The sequence below is a fragment of the Pan troglodytes genome, chromosome 9 (genome assembly GCF_028858775.2).
Source record: "Pan troglodytes isolate AG18354 chromosome 9, NHGRI_mPanTro3-v2.0_pri, whole genome shotgun sequence".
NCBI classification, from domain to species: domain Eukaryota; kingdom Metazoa; phylum Chordata; class Mammalia; order Primates; family Hominidae; genus Pan; species Pan troglodytes.
In genome coordinates this window covers 24,148,494-24,171,841 of record NC_072407.2, presented here as the reverse complement: position 1 = coordinate 24,171,841, position 23,348 = coordinate 24,148,494, and the positions used below count along the sequence as shown (strand labels likewise).

Genomic DNA, 23,348 nt, shown 5'->3' with positions numbered 1-23,348 from the left:
GAAAGGAAATTGATACAATGTGGTCAAAGAGAGTGATAGTCTGGACCAAAATGGATCCAAAGAGATGAACACAGAATAACTCCTGTGGATGTTTGTGGGCCCATAAAAGACTTACATTTCATTCTATATGGGACAGGAAAGTACAGAAGGGTTTTAAGCACGGATTGATATAAATTGATTTGTGTTTTTAAAAAATTATCCTGAACACTATGTAGAGAACGAATTGAAGAATGAGCTAGTTCTATCTATGGGCAAAAGTTGAGGCAGAATGACCAGTTGGCATCAGTTATAAATTACGGTAGCTTGGATGGGGGGAGTGGCAATGAGGGTGCAGAGAGGCTGAGAAGTTAAAGGTAAAATCAACAGATTGTAGGAATTAAGTGTGAGAAGTGAGGGAAATGGAGGAATATACTGTTTGGTAATAAAAAATTCAGCCACAGAATCACATATGGACATCTTATGAAAAAGAAAAGACATATTAGCATGTAGTTAGATAAATTTTGAGTGTGAGAGAAAATCTCAAATGATAATAGTTCACAAAAGCATGCACATTTATCACCTGTGTACAAGTGTGGGATGGAATGGTGGCTCCAAGATTATCGGTGTCTACGCCTTTCTAATCTTCCCCTCTCTCCCTCAACACACAGCTCCTACTTTATGGTTCCAGGTGGTTGCTCTGGCTCTGGGCATCCAATAGTGGAAAGGAGAAAAGAGAGGGAGAAGAGCGTGTCCTTTCCTTTGAGGGAATGTCCTTGAAGTTACACACACCAATTTCCCTTCTCAACCCTCAGCCACAACTCAGTCACAGGACTACACAGAGCTGCAAGGGAGGGAAATGTCAGCTCACTTCTGGGCAGTTCGATTACAGAAGATGAAGGGGCGAATGGATATTTGGGGCAGCTCCCATTCTGTGCCCCATGTCTCCAACTGTCTACAGTACCTCTGTGGGGAAACAGGGTGAGGCAGAGATGAAAAGATGCTTCATGTTTCCTCTTATAGCTGTGCCCTGCTTCATTTATCTACTTTAGGAATGTGTTCATGCATTATTTACATACTTTTTTTGAAGATAAAGAAGGGTGGAAAAAGAGGGAGGAGGAGGAGGCGGGGGAACTGGTACCAAGGCTGGATAGAGTAGAAGGCACTAGTGAAGGTGATGGAAAGGATGCTGCCCTAAATGTGGGCAGAAGGCCAGGAGAGTAAGTCCTCATAGAAGCAAAGAGGAGAGAACATTTCAAAAAGCAGGATGCCAACTCCCCTGAAATTTCTAAAATGTCAATGAAAATGAATAGAAACTACTCTACTAGGTAGAAGTCACCAGGGACCCTGACAAGACCACTTTTCCTTGTGAGATGGATGTATAAGCCAAATGGAAGTGAACTGAGGAATAAAATGCACCAGAAACAGAACCAAATATATATGAAAGCTTGCTGTTGATAGAGAAGCCATTTCAGATCAATGGAGAGAAAACACACAATTCAATAAAGGATGCTGAGACAATCGGCTCTTCAAAATCTTGTGCACTTCTGATCCTGAGCTCCTATCATATGCAAACATTTACTCCAAATAAATTAACGAAAATGTAAAATATAAAATTTTCAAATTGGAAAAATATATCTAGTAGATATACATAGATTTACTAAAAGTGAAGAATGCACACAGGATACACATCCAATTCTTGCCTGGAAAGAGGGAGAAAGGGAAATAGAGCGAGGTGGAGGTCATACAGAGGACTTGAATTTTGCCAGGTTTTCACCTGAAGGAAATATGGCAGTTAACATTTGTAAATTCTAAGTAGTAAGAACAAATTTTATTATACTACCCTTTGACCTTTAACATATTTAAACATTTCTTAATGCCAAAAAATTTAATAGGAAAAAAGGAGGCGGACAAAAATGTAGGTTAGTTTTTTAAAAAAAATTAAATAGCATAACATAGTATAGAATTGAACAGAAAAATCTTAGCATGCATTCCATGAGTAATGTTTCATAAAACATTTGTTCCCACTTTATATGTGTGTTTGTGTGTGACTATGTGTGTGCAGGTGTCTGTGTTTGGGTGTGTGTGCTTGTGTGAGAGGGTATGTGTGCATTGGGCTGCTTTATAAAAATATATTTCCTACTGTGGGTCATAGTCAAAAAAATCCGAAAGCTGAATATAGACAAGTTTTTCAAGCCGGTTAGCTATAAAAGGAAGCAGACCAATGGAACAGTAGCTGAGAAGGTACGTGTTGTTAAGGAAAGTTCTTGATTTGTTTTGCCTTTGTCTTATTTTAAGTCTATAGATACTGGGCTGATGCAAGATAAATCAGTAGGGAAGCGGAGTTTGGTGATTCAGACTGGGTGGGGCGCATGAAAATGAGAAGAGAATTGAGTGAGTGGATGGTGCAGTCAGACATCCAGCAGGCTTTGCTGAGCACTGATTACGTACACAGGTATAATAGTGTGTGTATGCATGCATATGGGAGAGGGTGCAGAAAAATGCATAAGATACATTCCCATCCCTTGCACTCCATGCCATGGCTGAAAGTCTGTGTGATGTGATGCACAGTCTTTGACACAAAGTCTGTGTGCTGGCAGCCACACAGAACAGGCCAGCCAACAGGCAGGCAAGACTGGGCGGTAACAGTGTGCAAGTTGGAGCTTAGGCAAAAGACAAGGGATAGAAGTGACCAAGGCGGAGAAGCCTTCTTAGGGGACATGGACCTTGAGGTGGACTTGGGGATAGGCACTGAATGGGGGCAAAAAGCAAGAGGGCATTTGGGGAAAATGGTATTTCCTTGTGGAGGGGATATGGGAGGAAGAAGAATTGGGTCTTGGTAAAGGAGAGCAGAGGGGAGATAGACCCTGGGCTTTGGATTCCAGCCTGGAGAAGGGGACTGGGACGCGAAGATGGAACTCTCTTACTCAAGGCCAAGTTACAAGTAGACAGAATAATAACATTTACAGAACATTTACTGCATACTAGGTACTAGTCTACACAAACTACATGTATTTACTTTCCAAGTTATTCCTCATAACAACCCTACAGGGTAGGTTCTATTTAATATATTTATTTATACTGACAGTGAAACAGAGGCACAAAGTGTGAAGGAGTTTGCTTGCTGGAGGTCACACAACTGGCAACTGGCAAGCAGAGCTTCAGACCTAAGCAGTCTTGCTCCAGAGGCTCTGCACTTCCTAATGTGTGCCACGTCTAACAGTGAGCTGCTTTATGGTAGATGGCACTTAGTAGGTATTCAGGAAATGATTGAATTACAAAAGGAAGGGCATGACTTGGAGAAAAAAAAAAAATCCCTACTCTGTCCTTCTATTGTGCCTCAATTTTTTGCAATTTAGCCTGAGTTACGCCCACAAGTCATTCATTGAGAATCCACTATGTTCAAGTCATGTTACTGAAGTCAGTTAAAACACTGCCTATTAATACTTCTGTGACAAAGATACTTGTGACCTGACTGAGAAGAGCAGCAGGAGGCAGTTGGATCCAAACTTCTTTGATTTTGGACTAACTTGTAAGTTGAAAGACATTGTCAAAGAGGCAGTTGTTATGTGAGTAAAGAAGACAGAAATGTCTTAGTTCACATCTTAGCTCTGTCATTCACTGCTGTGTATGCCTTGGCCGAGTTATTTAATTTTTTAGACATCAGTGTCTCCATAAATAAAATAGCAGCATATTGGTAGTGGTCCAAGACAGGGAGAAAAATAGATCAGATTGTTTAATTGGCACTCCATGACCATATTTTGATCCATCAATTAGCATTGAAGAAGCTCCCACATTTATTTTTGTTATTTTTTATTTATTTATTTATTTTTTTTGAGACAGAGTCTTGCTCTGTCACCCAGGCTGGAGTGCAGTGGTGCAATCTTGGCTCACTGCAAGCTCTGCCTTCCTGGTTCAAGTGATTCTCCTGCCTCAGCCTCCCGAGTAGCTGGAATTACAGGTTTCTGCCACCATGCCCAGCTAATTTTTGTATTTCTAGTAGAGATGAGGTTTCACCATGTTGGCCAGGCTGGTCTTGAACACCTGACCTCAGGTGATCCACCCACCTCGGCCTCCCAAAGTGCTGGGATTACAGGCATGAGCCACCACACCTGGCCTTATCTTGAAATAGGAGGAGAAACTAACATAGACCAACCTGTCACCAAGTAGCTCACATAGGATGCGAAGGCCCATAGTTAGTGGCATCGTGTCTTCATCAGGGGATCATGCCTGCAACTCAGGTTCTGTGGCATAGCTTATCATGTTCTGCAGGTAGACCATTCCATGCTCAATACTGTAGAGATTTATTTTGTGCTTTCTTACAACCTCTCATAATCAGTCCCTACCACCTTTCAAGGTCAGTTCCCACTGGGAAAAGAAAGGTTTTCTTTTTACATTCTTTCCAAGTTTTCTGCTTGCCAATATTCCTTGGAGCCACAATAGTTCTCCTACCACTTCCAGCTGCCCTAACTTCTTTGCTCATGACCACTCTGGGATCTGGGACCCCATTTCTCGGTAGGATACTGCCATCTCTGTATAGGCATCAGTGGAGGAGTGAAAATGGACCAGGTCATGTTTCTCATACTGCCTTGTTCTGTTATTCTCCTACTCAACCTTCCTTGACATTTTGGCTTTGGAGCTGGTTGCTTTATGGTGGCAAGGTGGCTGCTGCAGCTCCAACCATCACTTCTTCATATGACAGCATCCAAAATGGGAAGCAAAAGGGACAATGGCAAAGGGAACTTCTTGCATGAATCTCTTTTATTTTGGAGGAAAGTCCTTCCCAGAATCCTCCTTATGTCTCTCACTGGACACAACTGGATTCTTGCCATGTATAGGCCAATCACAAGCAATGGAGCTACCATAATCAGACCAATCATGGTTTATTCTCTGTCGCTGGGCACACTGATGCTTGAACAAACCTGGGGTACTCTTACTCAGAAGGGTAGGGTGGCTGTTGTGTAAACAACCACCAGATGCCTCTTCCGAGACATCTAAGATAAATTCTTTAAGCAATTAGCCAATTTTGCTCCTCAAACCCATCCCATCATTTGGCCCCCTTCCAAAAGAGCCTTCTTAAGGCATTAACTGGCTTGAAGCCTTCCATCAACTTTTTGGAAAACTTGACCCCTTTCCCCTAGGGAACATTCTACTTCCAGTTGTATCTCCTTCCCCTCCTGTTTCAATTATTACCCCCACCCAAGCTCACATGGAATGGAAGGTAAAGAAGAGGTGTCCACATGACAAGTGAGGTGGCTGGGTGCTCCGAGTCCAGGGAGACTTTTGATGTCCCAAATTCTTTGTTTTTTTCAGATAGAGTCTCGCTCTATCACCCAGGCTGGAGTGCGGTGGTGTGATCTCGGCTCGCAGCAACTTCTGCCTCCTGGGTTCAAGCTATTTTCCTGTCTCAGCCTCCTGTGTAGCTGGGATTACGGGCGTGTGCCACCACACTTGGCTAATTTTTGTATTTTTAGTAGAGACGGGTTTTCATCATGTTGGCCAGGCTGGTCTTAAACTCCTGATCTCAAGTGATCCACCTGCCTTGGCCTCTCAAAGTGCTGGGATTATAGGCGTGAGCCACCGCACCTGGCCTAATGTCCTAAATTCTCCAGTGAAGTCCAGGAAGAGTGCTTCCAAATCTAGTCTTCACAAGTGGGAGTTCATCTCTTCATTCTCCCAACTGTCTTGTTAGCAGATGTTGAATCAAATTTCATCAAGCACACACATACACACACACACACACACACCTCTATCCTAATGACAGACACTAATCCTCAGAGGCAGTGAAGTTTAAACTAGTGGTCATTCCAGTTTTATAGCTCATAAGTCAGAAACATAAACAAACTAGTGGTCATAAAGGATAATGTCTCCAGGGGCCAGACAGGTGACAACAATCAGTGAAGGGAGCCTGTACTACTGGGAGCTCTGATGAGCCCAAGGATGCAGGCCCTACTGAATAGGACAATTTCTGCTCATGTTAGCTGACTGTTTTCAGGTTGAAATGAAGACTAGATTGCCTGGTTTTTAAGACAATCCAGAAATCTGGAATTTAAGTGCAATTTCCCAATTAAAGAAGTTTGTGAGTAAAAATATCTGTGAGTCATAGCAGGACATTAAGCCACCAGTTTTTAAGCCCTTGTCTAACCCATAATAAGGAAGAGAAATATGTTCTCATTTGGTAATACCTCCTCTCTCATAATGAAATCTCTGTAATATTATGCAGGCCTGTACCGTGCCTTTCCTTCATCTCGCCAACTCTTTTCAAATGGTCCTCTTTATGCCTGCCTGGCAAAAGAAAGTGGCCTGTAGCTGAGCAGTATGGTTTGGCATGGTAGCACCTTTAGCCTTTACTTGTCACAATGACTCACAGGTTTTTGTTTTATTCAATTATCTTATGATACGTAGCCACCGTTGCTCTTGTTGATGCTCAGGTCTTTCAGATCTGGCCAGGGATGCCCCTTTAAGCTGGATCTGGTGTTCTCCACTGTTTTTGTTTGTTTGTTTTTAGCACCTCCATGTTTTCTGATACAAGATGTTCAGGCTTGCCTTGTAATTTTTCTGTCAAATACCTGGAATCGGCCACTTCTCTAAGAAGTTCAGGTTTTTAAAATTAGAGAATGGCATTTAGAAATCATGGTGTGGTGGCTGCGATCATTTGTACTATAATATCATTGCTTCTATGCTCTTTCAGGGAACAGATTTATAGCTATCCTCTGTCTATCTATCTTTCTGGAGCAAGAGGGAGGTCTTACTGGTAATCTTTAATTTAATACAGCAATGTGGTGTTCTTCCTTTGTTCTCATTCCATATGTTTTCTCCCTTCTCTCTTAGTGAATGAGAATTATTATTCCCCCAAACAATATATTTGCTTTAACATTCCTTAGTCACAAATAGTGCTGGAATTACTACATCAATACCACGACCATCAACACATCTACAAAGCAAAGCACAAGATTATATTCCATTAAAATTATATTCCACTAAATTATTAAAGTTCAATTTGATATACACTTAGGTCTTTTTTCTGTTGGTGTCGACGTTTAAGATATCTTTCCATCCTTGCTGATTAACTTTATTTTCCATGCGCATTCTGTAGAGTTCCCCCTCTGAACTTCCTTGCACTCAACTTCCCTTCATCTCACTCCCTCCTCAACCCCTCTTTCTTTTTCTGCCAGACTGAGTCCTTTAAACTTCTGAGCTTCCTTCTACCTCTCTCTTTCTTTGTTCGCTGTCCTTATTGCATTTCCCCATAGGAGACTAGTTCTGTTCTAGGGACTAGATCTGTATCATGGAGTGAGCCATGCCTCCAGCTCTCATTTCATGTGGAAGAGATGCAGGGCCACAGCTACCACAGCAGATTGGGGGGCACTCTGTAACAGGGAAGCACAGGACTGCTGGGAGAACAGAGGGGACACTTCTCACCCCATGGTTGGGGGGGGGCTTGCACTCCTTAGCTGGCTCTCACGCTATAGGAAGAAGAGATATTTCCTTGAGTTTTTCCTTTCATGAAGCACCATTAATAATACTCTCGCCATAGAGTCGCTGAGAGGATTAAATGAGATAGTACATGTTAATTGCTTAGCACAGTGCCTGGCACAGGAAAGGAGTGTTGCACAGGTTGGGTATTACTATGTTATTAGTTCTTCGAATAAGCTTTCTACCCCTTGCTCTTGCTCAGCTCCCACTGTTTTGGTTTTGTTTTTTTTTTTTTTTTGAGACAGGGTCTCACTCTGTCATGCATGCTGGAGTGCAGTGGCACGATCACGGCTCACTGCAACCTTCATCTCTCAGGCTCAAGCGATCTTCCAGCCTCAGCCTCCTGAGTAGCTGGGACTACAGGTGCACATCACTGTGCCCAGCTAATATTTTTTTAATGTTTAGTAGAGACGAGGTCTCGCTATGTTGTCCAGGCTGGTCTCGAACTCCTGGCCTCAAGCAGTCCTCCCACCTCTGCCTCCCAAAGTGCTGGGATTGCAGGCATGAGCCACATGCTCGGCCTCAGCTCCCTCTTGAACACCAACAATTCTTAGATTTGGTCTTTTGAGTTACTTTTGTAGATCTTAGATTTGGTCTTTTGAGTTACTTTTGTAGATCTTGTTGGCGGTCTTCATTCCTTTCCGTTATTTTTTTCCTTTCTTTTCCTCTGGCTGTATTTTCAAATAGCCAGTCTTCAAGCTCACTGATACTTTCCTCTGTTTGGTTCCCTCTGCTGTTGAGAGTCTATCGAGTTCATCAGCAAATGAACTTCAGCGATTGAGCAAATGAACTTCTCAGTTTCAAGATTTGCTTGATTTTTAAAATTACTTTAATATTTTGTTAACTTTGATAAGTTTCTGAAATGCGCTTGTGTGCTGTCTCGGAGATCACTGAGTTTCCTTAAAACTGCTATTTTGAATTCTTGGTCAGGGAGCTCACCAATCGCCATGTCGTTAGGCCCAGTCACTGGATTTTTGCTTTGTCCTTTTGCGTAGGTCATGGTCTCCTGCTTGCTGGTGTTTTTGTGGATATACGCCCGTGTCTTTGCAATGAAGGATTATTTATTCCAGTTTTCTCTGTCTGGCTTGTTTGGGTTTCTGTGGGACATCCTTGCCTAGCGAAGCTTCGCGGCCAGGTCGCTTCCTCTTTTTTGGCTCTAGGTGGCGCCCTAAGCCCAGGTTCGCCTCGTCTCCAGTAAAAGGTGGGAGCACGGCCTGTCCCAAATAGGGGAGGTTTCAAAAGGGTTATCCTGGCAGTGTGGGAAGGCTGGCTAGGGGTTTGCGCCCAGGGCATCAGAGGAACGTACCTTCTACAGCATGGTGCTGCGGAACAGCCGCTCCAATGCGGCGTCTCCTTTGGCCGAGTTACAGGGCAGAGTTTCCGGGCTGGGGTTGGCCCTCGCCTCCCTTTGTCTCCGACTGTGCTCAGGGATGCCGCTCCCTTCAGTCACAGCCACACCTACTGCGGTAAGGCAAGGACCAGGTCTCCTGCCAGGGGACCCGCGAAGGTGGGGGAGTTGGCGCACCCCCTTAGTTTCAATCGTTCCAGTGTAGAAACCGTGCGTTGGGGAGAGATTCCGCGGGATCGGTGCCAGGCCGAATGTGGATGGGCGGAGGTGTCCTGAACACGGAGGTTCCCTTCCTTCACCATCTGCCCGAGGTTTTCCTCTTTTCTGTGGCCCTGGAACCGTCTCATCCTCAGACTGGAGCTCTGGGTTGCTGCTGGTGTGGATCTGGGCGCTGGGTATTTGTTTCTGGCTGTCGGAGGGAGGGGTATTGGAAGCAGCTTGCCTGACACTGCCATTTTGGGACTGGAACTCTCCACGCTGCGAGTATTGCTGCACGGTGCGTCACGCCCTCCATGGAGCCACACATGCCGCGGTGCGGTTCCAGGAAGAGCTCCGATGGCATGATTTTGGGTCTTCCCTCAACTACTCAGAACGTATCCCACGTCGGTGTCGATACGCACATGTATTCAATTTTGCCGACGCCACAACCATTCTTGCTTCTGGTAACGCTCTTCAGTTTTTCTTTAGCAACCCTGCCCCCCGCTTCTGGGTCCGTGTGGTCTGGGTGTAGCTGATGATCCCCGTACCCCAGCTCAATGAATGGGCACGGAACCCAGGCACATGAATCCACACCAGGACCCACTACGTAATAATCTGCAGGACCCGGTGCAGATGAAAATGCAGGGCTCCTTGTTGGAAAAGTATGAAGAATGACAAAGCTTTGCCCAGAGGTTCATGCCTGTAATCCCAGCACCTTGGGAGGCTGAGGTGGGAGGATGGCTTGAGCCCAGGACTTTGAGGCTGCAGTGAGCCGAGATTGGGCCATTGCACTGAAGCCTGGGTGACAGAGAGTGAGAAACTTTCTCTTTTTCTTTTCTTTCTGAGACAAAGTCTCACTTTGTCACCCAGGCTGGAGTGCAGTGGCATGATCTCAGCTCACTGCAACCTCCACCTCCCAGGTTCAAATGATTCTCCTGCCTCAGCCTCCTGAGTAGCTGGAATTACAGGTGGCTGCCAACATGTCCAGCTAATTTTTTTTTTAATTTTTTTATTTTTAGTACAGACAGGGTTTCATTGCGTTGGCCAGGCTAGTCTCGAACTCCTGACCTCAGGTGATCCACCCGCTTTGGCCTCCCAAAGTGCTGGGATTACAGGTGTCAGCCACCATGCCTAGCCCCTTTCTCTTAAAAAATAAAAGGAAGAAGAAGTGTTCCACTGAAAAAGTGACCACAGCCAAGAGGCTCAGAAACTGTAACTGAACCCAAAAAACCCTCCAAGCTTCTGCATCTCAGTGGTGCCTGAGGCAGGTCCAGCGCTCACTTGGGATACAGAGCAAAGAAAAGTCAAGGAAGCAAGGGGATGGGTCAGCAGTGAGGGAGGGCTCACTGATGTGTTGCCTTTGCTTCACACCTGACTGTCCTGAGCCCACAGATGGGAAGTGAGTCCCCACAGGGAATGCAGCAACTTCATGGAAATGAGCCCACAGATGGGAAATGAGTCCCTACAGGGAATGCAGCAAGTTCATGGAAATGTCTAAACTGAAACCCAGGTCCCCTAGCAGCAATCCAATCACAGGAAACTACATTGGTCTTTACTAGACAGGAGGCCAGAAATAAATTCCAGCCTGGCAAGATCTGGGGCAACTGCTATGGTTTGAATGTGTCCCTCAAAGTCTGTGTATTGGAAATGCAATCCCCAAGGCAACAGTGCTGGGAGGTGGGACCTTGGAGAGGTGATTAGGTCATGATGGCTCTGCCCTCACGAGTAGCTTAATGCTGTTATTGAAGGAGTGGGTTGTGGGTTAGTTTTTGCAAAAGTGGGTCCCTTGTAAAAGGATGAGTTCAGTCGCCTCACCCCTTTCTCGCTCTCTTACCTTTCTGCCTTCTGCCATGGGATGATGTGGCAAGAAGGTCCTTGCCCAGAGTTCAGGCGCCTTGACCATAGACTTCTCACCTTCCACAAAAAATAAATATCTGTTCATTATAAATTACCCAGTCTCAGGTATTCTGTTATTGCAGCATAAAACAAAGACAGTGACCTTTTAAAAACAGCTGTGATAACGATTGCAGTTCAGTTACGAAGAGTGGACAGTGGCTGCTAATGTCAGGGTTCAGAAAACGATATCCCAAAGTATGGTGTCTTGGCATGCTGAGTGCTTTGAACTGAATGACACTGAAAGGGTTTCATAAACAAAGTCTTTTTCTGTCCTTTTTCCTTTCTCTTCTGCTAACCTTTCTCCTCCAAGTCAGGCCATAAAAACTAGAATTCCTTTTCCCCAAAGCCAGCCATAAAACCTAGAAATATGACTTTAACTTTCCCCTGCCTTTCTGTGTAAGAGCTGGCCATAAAGAAATTCTCTGACCTACCTTGTCTGATAGCAGATAATAAGACCCTTATTCCAGAAGGGACCTTGCCCCATACCAGGGAGGAAGGAACGGCACACAGAGAGGCCAAGAAGAATCTGAAGTCGGGCCTTGCTAGGTTTCCCCACTCCACCTATTAGCATTAGATCATACTCTTTCTGTCCAATCATCCAATCACATTTCTACATGGCTGTGCATTCTTCATGGGGTCTAAGGCTAAAAACAGACAGTTTTCTCTTGAGTTTTTAGGTCTTTATTCTGAAAGCTCCTGTGTCACATAAAACTTTAAGTCAATTTGTTATGCTTTTCTCTTGTTGTCTTTTGTTATAGGAGTGTCATTCGTGAGTCTTATGATGGGTGAAGAAAGGTATCATACCTTTCCACCCCTACACTGAGAAGGACACTTATAGCATCACCTGCAGGTTAATATTGTCACGTCTATTTTACAGATTTGCAAGCTGAGCTCAGAGAGAGCTGCACCACTTGCCCAGGGTCACAGCTTGCAAACAGTGGAGCCCTGATTTGACTCTAGAGTCTGGGGCCTAACTGCTCCCCTAGTTGCCTGGGAAGGGAAGTTAGAGCACCTGGATTCTTATTCTGGCAGCATCATTAGCTCAGGGTCCATTCTGAGACAGTTTCCCTTCCTAAGTGTCACTATACCTTCCGGGCCTCACCTGCAAGGCCAAGGCAGAATGCCAGTGGGGTCATGGATGTGAATGCATAGTCAGCAGTGGCTGGTAGGGGTGCAGGCTGGTATAGGAGCAAGACTCCATGCTTTCTGGCAGGGCCTGGGTTCAAATCCTTACTCTGTCTCTGATTAGCAAGACCTTGCCCAAGTCCCTTGACCAATCATGAGACAGAGGATGACACCAACCTCACGCGAATGTTATGCAGATCACATGGTCCACGAAGGCAGGCTGCTTGGCTTAAGAAGATGCCTGACACACATCAATTCCTTTTCCTATCTCCTTTATAGAGAATGTAGCTTCATTCTCCAAGCATGAGGTAGAGGGAAAAATAGTATGCTCGACCTTCTGAGGGTCCTTTTGATTTTATTTTGAGACAGAGTCTTGCTCTGTCGCCTAGGCTGGAGTGTAGTGGCTCAGTCTTGGCTCACTGCAACCTCTGCCTCCTGGCTTCAAGTGATTCTTCTGTCTCAGTCTCCTGAATAGCTGGGATTATAGGCGTGCGCCACCACACCTGGCTAATTTTTATATTTTTAGTAGAGATGGGATTTGGCCGTGATGGCCGTGCCGGTCTCAAACTCCTGACCTCAGGTGATCCACTGGCCTCGGCCTCCTAAAGTGCTGGGATTACAGGTGTGAGCCACCACACCAGGGCCCAATCCTTTTAAAAACACTCTAACTAAATCTGAGAGAGAGCTGAATTTACTGCTTTGCAGGTCCACCCGTAAAGTCAGGGCCTGCCTGAGGATGGCATTGCTTGGGCTTTGCTGCCCTCTTGTGGCCACTGTGAGGTCGAAGGAGCTGCCCCTAATTGCGGCCCTGGAATATAGGAGTTGGGGGAGGACTGTATTCCTGATTCCCCACCCCGGGACATTCTGATCCAGCAGCAATAGGGGAGGTTCTGTGTCACTGGTGATAAGCCACATTAAGGAACCACTGAACTAGTCCAATCCCTCATTAGAGAGGAAGACTATGTCCCTGAGGGTGGATAGGACTTCTCTGAGAGTAGCAGCTAGGGTAGGCTAAGTAACTCAGGTCTCCAGACCTCAACACCCTTTCCACTATCTCCCCTGCCCAAGGCAATCCTGCCAGGTGAACAAAGCTCCCGAGACATCTGGACCCACCTGTCACCCAGGGCGAGGATTCGTCCGCTGCTTCGGTCAGGTCGTTCCCCAGCCTTTGTGTGAATCCAGTGGTGACAGGGCGCTCAGTATCCCATTAAAGCAGCCTATTCCTGTGGCCCTTAGGACGTTTTCCTTTGTATGGGGTCTTGATGTGCCTGTCTGCATCCTCCCCTGTTGGGCCTAATTCTGGCCTTAGAGGCTCTGCAGCTCCATCCTCTGACTCCTGCAGAGACTGCAGAGGCAAGCAATCACAGCTGGGAGAATGAAGAAGATGGAGTCAGTGTTTCATGGCATCTGGCACACGTGATGCATCACCTTCCTCAATCCTGCAAGACAGGGGAGTGGCATTAACTTGTCCAAGCTCACACATCAGTTAGTGTCAAGGTGGACAAAGCGTCCTCGATTTATGCATTCAGGAACCGACATACTGCTGAGAATTCAAGCAGTGAGTTAGTGATGGGGTGAAGGCCAAAGCCGGTGCTCAAGGGCAGCATTCTCAGCTGCACTGCAGCTTTCACTGATGGCCAGGTGGGCAGCCTGGGGTCGTGTTTACTTTCTAAAAACCTTCTGGTGCACAAAACAAAGACATATAGCTCAAAGATCTACAACAAAGCAAACACTTGTGTCACCACCACCTGTCTTGGTCTGTTAAGGATGCTATAACAGAAATACCATAAACTGGGTGGCTTTTAAACAACAGAAAATTTTTTCTTCCAGATCTGGAAGCTGGGAAGCCCACAATCAAGGCACCAGCAGACTCGGCATCTGGTGAAGGATTACTCTCTGGTTCATAGGTGGCTTCTGTGCTCTGTGTCCTCACACAGTGGAAGGTACTAGCTAGCTCTGTGGCTTCTTTTTTAAGGGCACTAATCTCATTCATGACAGTGGATTCCCATGACCTAATCACCCCGTAAGGGCCCATTTCCTCATATTAACACATTGGGATTTAGGTTTCATTTTATGAATTTTGGAGGGATAAAAAACTCAGACCGTAGCATCACCCAAGTCAAGAAGGAGGACATGTGCCAGCACCCAAAAGCACCTTTCCACCCCTCCCAACTGCTGCCCCTCCCTTCTCGCTTTCCTTTATATTTCTATGATCTAAGCCTGCACTCACTCCTGAAGGCTATTGTGAACTTTATAGACGTGGAATCATACATTTGGCATGAGTTTGTGTCTGGCGGTTTTCACTCAACATTTACTCAACATTCATCCACATACATTTTCACTGTGGGGTGATAGTGACGGATCACAATTTCATTTGTCCTACTGTCAGCGGACGTGTGGGTTGTTTCCAGTTTTTGTAATTATGAATAGTGCTGCTATGAACATTTGTGTCTATGTTTCTTGGCCCATATATGTATGCTTTTCCGTTGGATAAATGATTGTGTAGTTTCCTAGGGCTACCATAACTAAGTGCCACCCCCAAGGTGACTTCACACAATGGAAGCGTATTCTCTCGAGGTTCTGGATGACGGAGGTCTGAAGTCAGGGTGTCAGCAGGACTATGTTCCCTCTGAGACTGTGGGTACTTGCTTCTACTTGACTCCTTTCTGTGCCTCCATTTTCCCATGGCATTCGTCTCTTGGATCTTCACATTGTCTTCTTATGAGGAAACTAGTCAGATTAGATGAAAGGCCTGCCTTACTCTAGTGAGACCCCATCTTAATTAATTACACCTGTAACCACTCTGTTCCTAAATAAGGCCACATTCTGTGCTGGGGTTTAGGACTTCAACCTGTCTTTTTGGGGGACACAGCTTACTTAACCCATAACAATAAGAGGAATTGCTGAGTTGTCTTAGCAGATCCTGAGAAAGGAGTTGAGTGCAGATCATTTGTGCTGTGGTGCCAGGAAGCATGGCTGAGGCTGGGGCCAGGACTAGGCTCTCCTGAGGCAAGTGAAGTGAGTCGGTGCAAAATTTAAAGGGGACTCCCAGGGCTGCGCCCTCGGTGCTGACTCAACTCATCATCATTCCAGCTCTGAGGGAGGGAGTAGGAAAATGTGACAAGGAAGGGAGAAATTCCAGCTGAGTTTCCTTCATTATGACTGTGGGCGACGTGGCGTTCAGTCCCACTGGAGATCCTCTAATGCACCTTGTGGAGGGTGCCTCCCATGCCTCCCACTTGTCCCACAGAAGGATGAGAAAGCTGGGCATAGGCTGCCCCTGGGCCACTAAGTCCCTAGTCCTTGTGGGCCGCTCTGCCCCAGGACTGGACAAGCTTCTGCAGCACTGGAGAAAGGTCCCAGGTAGAGAAGCAGAGAGACACAGGTGCTTGAGATGGACCACTGTGAGCGTGCCAGGAGTTGTCCACTGGAAGTTCGGGTGAAGTCAGGCTGAAGGGGTACAAATTAAGGAATTTTTTTTTTTTTTGAGACTAAGTCTCGCTCTGTCACCCAGGCTGGAGTATGATGATGCAGTCTCAGCTCACTGCAACCTCCACCTCGAGGGTTCAAGCGATTCTCCTGCCTCAGCCTCCCAAGTAGCTGGGATTACAAGAGCCTGCCACCATGCCTGGCTAATTTTTGTATTTTTAGTAGAGACAGTGTTTCACCATGTTGGCCAGGCTGGTCTTGAACTGCTGACCTTGTGATCTACCCACCTCGGCCCCCCAAAGTGCTGGGATTACAGGCGTGAGCCACTGGGCCTGGCCCAAATTAAGGAATTATTGATGTCTGCTACAACCCATCCATTATACCCCAGACACATGTATTCCAGCTATTGGGCATTCAACAGTAAATTACAACAGACACAGTGGCTAACACCTGTAACCTCAGCACTTTGGTAGGCTGAGGCTGGAGGTTCACTTGAGGCCAGGAGTTTGACATTAGCCAGGGCAACATAGTGAGACCCCATCTCTACTCAAATATTTTTTAAAAATTAGCTGGGGCCAGGCATGGTGGCTCACACCTGTGATCCCAGCAATTTGGGAGGCCGAGGCAGGCAGATCACTTGAGGATGGTAGTTCCAGACCAACCTGGCCAACATGGCAAACCCCATCTCTACTAAAAATGCAAAAAATTAGATGGGCATGGTGCCATGCACCTGTAATCCCAGCTACTTGGGAGGCTGAGCCAAAAGAATCGCTTGAACCTGGGAGGCGGAGGTTGCAGTGAGCCAAGATCGTACCACCACACTCCAGCCTGGGTGACAGAGAGAGACTCCATCTCAAAAAAAAAAAAAAAAAAAATTAGCTGGGTTTAGTGGTGTGTGTCTGTGGTCCTAGCTACTCAGGAGGCTGGGGCAGGAGGATCGATTGAGGCCAGGAGGTGGAGGCTGCAATAAGCTATAATCACGCCACTGCACTCAAGCCTGGGTGACAGAGTAAGACCCAGTCTCCAAAACAAAAACCAACAAACAACAAATAATGGCTGACTGTTGAAAATTTATACTGTTTCCTAGATGACAGTGCTCTAACACAAAATGTCTTTCCTGAGCTGGTGCCTTAGTTACACTAACCTTGAAGAGGGCAGTCCAACCTTCGGCTTTAGAGTAAAAACCAGTGGATCCCATTGTCATGTGTTCTTTGTCACATTTTCTTCGCTTCTGAGACATTATTCATGATTCCATATAGCAAAGCAAGTGTGTGTTGGGTTTATTTCAGGGGTGTCTATCCTGTTCTTTTTAACTATTTGTCAATTCTTATACTAATAGCACAAGGTCTTAATGACCTTTATACTAAGTCTTGATTTTTGGTAGAAAAATCTCTCTCTTCTTCTTCTTCTTCATTGGCTATGCTTCACCTGTTGCATTTCCATGTAAGTTTCCATGCATTTCCATGTAAGTTTTAGAATCATTTTGTCAATTCTATAAAAACTCTGTTGGGCTTTTAAATGAGATTGCATCAAATCTCATTTTGCAGGGATTGACATGTTCACAACATGTATTCTAACTCAAAAGCATAATATTTTCCTACTTTTATTTGGGGTTTAATTTCTCTCAACAATGTTTAATAGGTTTCTTTATAGAAGTCTTGCACACCTTATATTGCATTTATTCTGCAGTATTTGATATTTTTGCTCTTAAATTTTTTTTTTTTTTTTTTTTTTTTTTTTTTTTTTTTTTTTTTTTTGAGATGGAGTCTTGCTCTGTCCCCAGGCTGGAGTGCAGAGGTGCGATCTCGGCTCACTGCAAGCTCCGCCTCCCGGGTTCACGCCATTCTCCTGCCTCAGCCTCCCCAGTAGCTGGGACTACAGGCACCCGCCACCACACCTGGCTAATTTTTTCTGTGTTTTAGTAAAGATGGGGTTTCACCATGTTAGCCAGGATGGTCTCCATCTCCTGACCTCGTGATCCGCCCGCCTCGGCCTCCCAAAGTGCTGGGGTTACAGGCGTGGGCCACCGCGCCCGGCCTAAATTGGTATTCTTAAAAATTTAAAACTTCTGGCTGCATATAGATGTTCAACTGATTTTTATGTACTGACTTTGAAAACTTAGTTACCTTATTATTTCTAATAACTTACCGGTAAATTCTGTTGCATAATCTAAATACAAAGTGTTACCTGTGAATAAAGACTGTTGAATTTCTTCCTTTTCCAATCCTCATAATTTATTTTTCTTGTTTCTCTGTATTGACTAGGATCTCTACCACAGTATTCAGTGGTGGTAAGAGACATCTTTATCTGTTTCTTAATCTGCAAGGAAAAACATTTAACATTTTACCATTAAATATGATTTATATAGTTCTTGCTTTTAAATATTTTCTTCCTTGCAAATTTTATTTCAGACATGTTGACTACAGCTCTGTGGGAAACCCTGAGGCACAGTACTCAACAAGACATACCTGAACCCCTGATGCACAGAAACTGTTAGAAAATGTTCTGCTGTAAGCTGCCAAATTTGGGGTTAATTTGTTACACAGCAATAAAGAGCTAATGCAGAAGGGATGTGTAATCCTCCATCAAAGTCCAATCTAAGTTGATTGTAGCTTAGCGTAGCAGAAAAGGCATGGGTTTTGAATCAGATATACCAAGAATTCCATTTCTACTATGTATTAATTTAACATTACTCAGCCTCAGTTTTCTTAACTGTAAAATGGAGATAATTACACCTACCTCTTAGAGGTGCTGTAATTATATGTGATAGAAATTTTCTATACGTCTGGTACCCAGTGAGTACGTAAATGCAGTTCCTGTCCTTCCCTTTTTTTTTTTTTTGACAGAGTCTCGCTCTGTTGCCCAGGCTGGAGTGCAGTGATGTGATTCTTGGCTCACTGCAACCTCCGCCTCCTTGGTTCAAGTGATTCTCGTGCCTCGGCCTCCTGAATAGCTGGGACTACAGGCACGTGCCACCACGCCTGGCTAATTTTTTGTATTTTTAGTAGAGACGGGCTTTCACCATGTTGCCCAGGATGGTCTCGAACTCCTGGGCTCAGGTAATCCACCTGCCTTGGCCTCCCAAAGTGTTGGGATTACAGGCGTGAGCCACCGCACCTGGCTCTTCCCTGCTCTTTAAAAAGCCATCTGTCCACCGTCCCCTTTATGTATGCTGATCATATTTCCTAGGTAACCTCAGAATATATCATGGAGCAATGGGATAGAATGTTTGACATGGAATCTTGGAATTCAGGACATCTAGTCGTCAGACTTGTACTACCCCTTCTTTATTATTTTTTTGACAGGGATTAAAACTGCCTATGCTAAATATCCGGATTCTTTACCTACTCCCTGGTTGGGCCACTGTTGTATGTTAAGAGTTAGACACTTCATGTTGTGAGCAGTTGAGCCAGCCATGTGGGATCAATTTCACTGTGAACCCACAGGACTCCAAACCATGCCTTTTTTGTTGTTGCTATTCAAAGTGAATGCTGAGATGTAAGGTCATCTCCCACGGCCTGTGTCTGCTATGGATGTGAGCTGCAATGTGGCAGGAGGCCCCCAAGATTAGAAGGCAGCCTGGCAAGGCAGGACGGTCAGAAGATGGGGCTGAAACTCCAACTCACTTCTTGGCTATAGGTTCCTTGGCACGTCATTTTCTCTGTTTTTTTTTTTTTTTTTTTTCCACTTGTAAAATGGGAGTAAGAATACCTCTCTGGCATCATTTTGCATTATACTGAGTATTTGGGAAAGCATTTGGAAATTAGTAGGTACTCAATACATTAAAAAAAATCCTTTTCATGCCAAGGGATCGACTTAGGGGGCTGGCTGGACACTGATGTTGCATGCCACTCAATGTGTGGTCCAGGCACTAGAGCACTGGTATTGCCTAGGAGTTTGTTAGAAATTGAGGATCCACTAGATCCCTGGTGATTCATAAAGTCTGAGAGGATCTGAAATTCTACAGCTCTAACAAGCTCCACAGGAGTGGCAAGAAGACCTGAGAAACTGAGAAGATGTGGGATATTGATGGCATACTAGCCAAGATGGGTTTGCAAAGGTTTTGGGTTTTCCCTGCATTTGCTGCATCCAGATAAGACTGACTTGCTCTTAGCATGAAATAAAACTCCTATGAGGACTTGCTCTAGCACAGACAAGCCAAACCACTAATCTGAATAAATAAGCATCAATTTTATTGAATCATGAATAATTTAAGACTGGTACAATCATCAGCTTTATTCTCTATGACATGGGGCATGATGTCCAGCAGATCATTGGCAAATCCAAAAACCTCATGACAAATGAAAATTAAATAGGTAGGAAGAGAGAGAGAGGAGGGGAGGAGGAAGGGAAGGGAGGATGGAAACATACCGTACACAAAATACTCAATTCCTAGTTTTCTCTTTAAAAATGGCTAGAAAAAATTCATCAAAATGCAGCACTTTAATCAATTATTTACAATTTCTATGTTACAATGAAAAAATGTACATCTTATAGAACATATTTCATAAACTGCTCCACTGGAAACAACTAGATCAAAACAGCAAACCTTCCATTTAATATCCACAAAGTTGGATTATTTTTCCTTTTTGAAGGAGATTCGCCACAATCAAATTTGAATACAGAGAATCTTGAAGTTTAAGCATCAAACAACAAAGTAAAAGTCCCCAAGATACAACAAAGATCTAGGCAAGTCTTGTTCCTGTCCCACTCCCACCCCACCCCTAATGAAACTTAAAAGGTATTCCCATTTCAATTATGGCCTGTATCATTCTTGGCAGTTTGGGAAGAGAACTTTTGGCTTCCATTGGTAACTCAACATAAATGTTGCATAGAATTTATATATTTCAAAATTGGCCTAACTGTAGAAAAGGCAAAATGGAAGCATTTCCGATAGAGCCCTAAATGAGTACAAAGTCACTTTGTAAAAGGTGAGTGACACTAAAGTAAAAATATGACCAAAATAAGAAATGTGCATATTAGACAACCCTGCTTCCTGAAACTTTAGGAAGGACACGGAGTTGTGAGTCACACAAGGGCTATGCTACTTGAAGTCAATGTTCACCAATCAGGCAGCACTAGGTACAGAAGTCTTGGTTCTGAACCTGGACCCAGTGGGAGGGAAGTCTGTGGGAAAGGGGAGAAGAGAATGACAAGAGAGGATCTCACATTAAAACAAGGTTTCAAACAATATTGGCAGGTGTCTACTCACAAGGTGATTGGAAAACTGCCCACGAGGAGAAGTCAACTTTACCTCCTCCCAAATTCACAGTACGCGAGTGTAGTAGGGTCATTGCTGGGAGATAAATTGTCTGAGGAGGGCCACCCTTCAGGTTTACCAGAAATCTTAGGGTTTGGCCCCCCTGGTCACAGGCTAAATATATGGTTTAAAAGTTTTATTAAAAAGAAAAACAGAACAAGACACACTCACACCCAGATGACTAATGAAGGCTAAGCAGAATAGTCTGAGTTTGCTGAGATTAAAGCAGGGATAGTGTTGAAAAGTTTTCCTTTCACTAGTGGGACACATTCCCCTTTTCTTTTCAAAGAGGAAGAACATGGTGTCATCCAATGTGAAGTGAGCAGTTTCGGGTCAAACTCTTATGGTAAGAAACTAAAAAAAGATGCCAAGAGACAAACCTTCAGAAATAGAAGAAATGCAAAAGATGGAATAAAAACCCCGATCATTAAAACAGAGACACCTTCACTGGTGTCCAATAAGGATTCTCTTTACAAAACAGAAACAAAAAACTCAAAAATTTACCATACTTTGTAATGAAAATACCAGTATGTTGAAGACACAGCAGACTGGGTTTCTATTAGAACAAGTATCAGCAAGGTCATGTAGACTTGTAGAAACTTTTGCCTTCTCCTGCACCAGACAGATCATTGTCCAGTTGGGTTGTCAGCTGGAGACTGATAAGAACCTAAAAAATGGATCTTTTTTTTTTTTCTTTTTCCCATGGTCACGCATCCACACAAATGAGTCTTTTGGATGAGAAAAGTCACAGCAACTTGAGTTCTCCTAATGAATAGATGACTTTTTAGCCCTGTTTGTTTCAATGGGGAAAACAATGACAAAAAAACAAACCCCAGGCAGGCACGACACTTATGTAAAATGAACACAGTTAGTACAAAACCAGTAAGGCATCACTTTGGGAAGGTCAGCACCGAAGAGGTCAGGCAAGGCTCGTCCAGACGGGGCTTCTGGGAGGGAGTGACCCTCACCCTTATTGAGCTGCGTCATGTTGGTTCTGAGGAAAGTGCAAGTCTTTTGCAGGGTGACCGCATCACCCCACCGGAAGCTGGGGCGGGCACGCTGGAGGTGTTGGTGTGTGTTCTAAACCCTCGAGGACGAGAAGGGAAGGCAAGGTCCATGGCTCACCCACATGTCGAGGACCAGGTCCTCGTCCATTTTAAAGGACACAGATACCCCCAGCCCTAGCAGGAGGAGGCGAGTGTGTAGGACTGTGAGGATGGACAACTAAAAACCAAAACTGAGCAGGACCAAACCAAAACTCAACTCCTGCGGTTCTTACTTTCACCAAAGGATTGATTCTGACCAAGAGGGGAAGGGGGAAAAAAAATCTTCAAAAATCAATGCATCAGAAAGGAAGAAACTCAACCTCATTTTCAAAAGGTAATCTGTTCTCCAAAGTAGAACAAGTCTCACTATACACAGTGTTTGCAGAAAAAAAAAAAACCTGATTCATTCATATATCAGAAGGAAAGAGACACATGCTGTTCTGCACTGACAGCCACATCCACTCACTCACACTCTCACTCCGTCACTCACTCTCAAGGATATTAATCAGAGGCTGATGGACCTGAATGGGGTGGTTCGATTGGAACAGGCAAAATACCTCTCGGGTAAGGAAAGCACCATTTAAGAAACATGAAAGCACGGTTTATTTGCTCCTAAGGTTTCCCTGTGTCGTAGCTCTGTAGTGCGTTGAACGTGACCAAAGCAAGCACCCTGGTTAGCACCAGTTCTCCCTGTGGCCGGCTGTGTGGGAGGGTGGGTGGCATGGCTCTGAGACCCAGTCTGGAGGGTCTGTGCTGAGGGGAAGCCGTGCTTCTCTGTGTTTCCGACTTTGCTCCAGTCTCTTCTGTCTCTGGGAAGCTCATGGCAGGATGCTGTTTGGTTTCAGAGCTTCATGTGGGTTCTCTTTTTTTTTTTCTCTCTGTCTCTCTTTTCATTTCAACGGCGATGATCCTTTCCCGAGAAGTATCTTCAGTGTCTTAGGGAGGTCACAGCAACAAGGCAAAACAATAATTAAAGTACAACAGAAGGTAGTGTAGTTCTCGCTGTGGAAGGAAGCGGTCCGCAGGCAGCTGGCCCGGGATGCCTGCACCCAGGTCGAGGCTGAAGGACGAGGGGTCTCGGTGTTCCCGCAGCTCTAAGGCTGTGGCTGGGGGCTGGCTCAGGAAGTCATCTTCAGGGTGATGTGGGGGATGCAGGTGGAATGCGGTGAGGAGAAGAGGAGGGCGCTGGGCTCCGGGCCCCTGTCACAGAGTGGACTCCAAAGAGGAGTCCAAGATGTCATCGTGATGGCTGTTGCTGTTGGAGTCGCTGTCATAGCTCTGGGGGCTGGAGTAGTTGGCTGCCTCCTGCAGCCTCATCAGCATGTTCATCTAGGGGAAGAGTGGAGAAGCATGAGCCGCTTTCTGTCTAGTTGGCCGCCCACCCTGGACTCCTAGAAGGTCATGCCACCTCCTCCAGACTCACCTGGGATAACAGCCCACAGTGGAGGCAGTGGACAAGAACATGGACTTTGGGCCAGGCTTCTAGGGTTCAAATCCCAGCTTCACCAATTACTAGCTGCATGACTTTGAACACATTACTTAACCTCTTAATACTTGTTTCTTTACTGGTCAAATGTGAATAATAATAGTACCT

At 45.0% G+C, this 23,348-nt stretch overlaps 1 protein-coding gene and 1 long non-coding RNA gene across 14 annotated transcripts in view; both read right to left on the bottom strand.

Annotated features, from left to right (window-relative positions):
• Positions 1–4,840: 4,840 nt before the first annotated feature.
• On the bottom strand, positions 4,841–16,230 carry LOC134807335 (uncharacterized). The gene is made up of 2 exons (XR_010147509.1): positions 13,133–16,230; positions 4,841–10,912 (listed from the first exon to the last, which is right to left on the bottom strand). It is a non-coding gene; the product is annotated as an uncharacterized LOC134807335 (long non-coding RNA).
• A 3,390-nt stretch (positions 16,231–19,620) lies between these two features.
• NAV2 (neuron navigator 2) overlaps positions 19,621–23,348 on the bottom strand; it is a 773,425-nt gene continuing 769,697 nt past the window's right edge. For all 13 annotated transcript variants that reach the window (XM_054662160.2, XM_508328.8, XM_054662163.2 and 10 more), the window contains one exon: positions 19,621–23,083. In XM_054662160.2, coding sequence (XP_054518135.1) covers positions 22,958–23,083 — 126 coding nt within the window. In that variant the 3' untranslated portion in view covers positions 19,621–22,957. The remainder of the gene's footprint in view (positions 23,084–23,348) is intronic.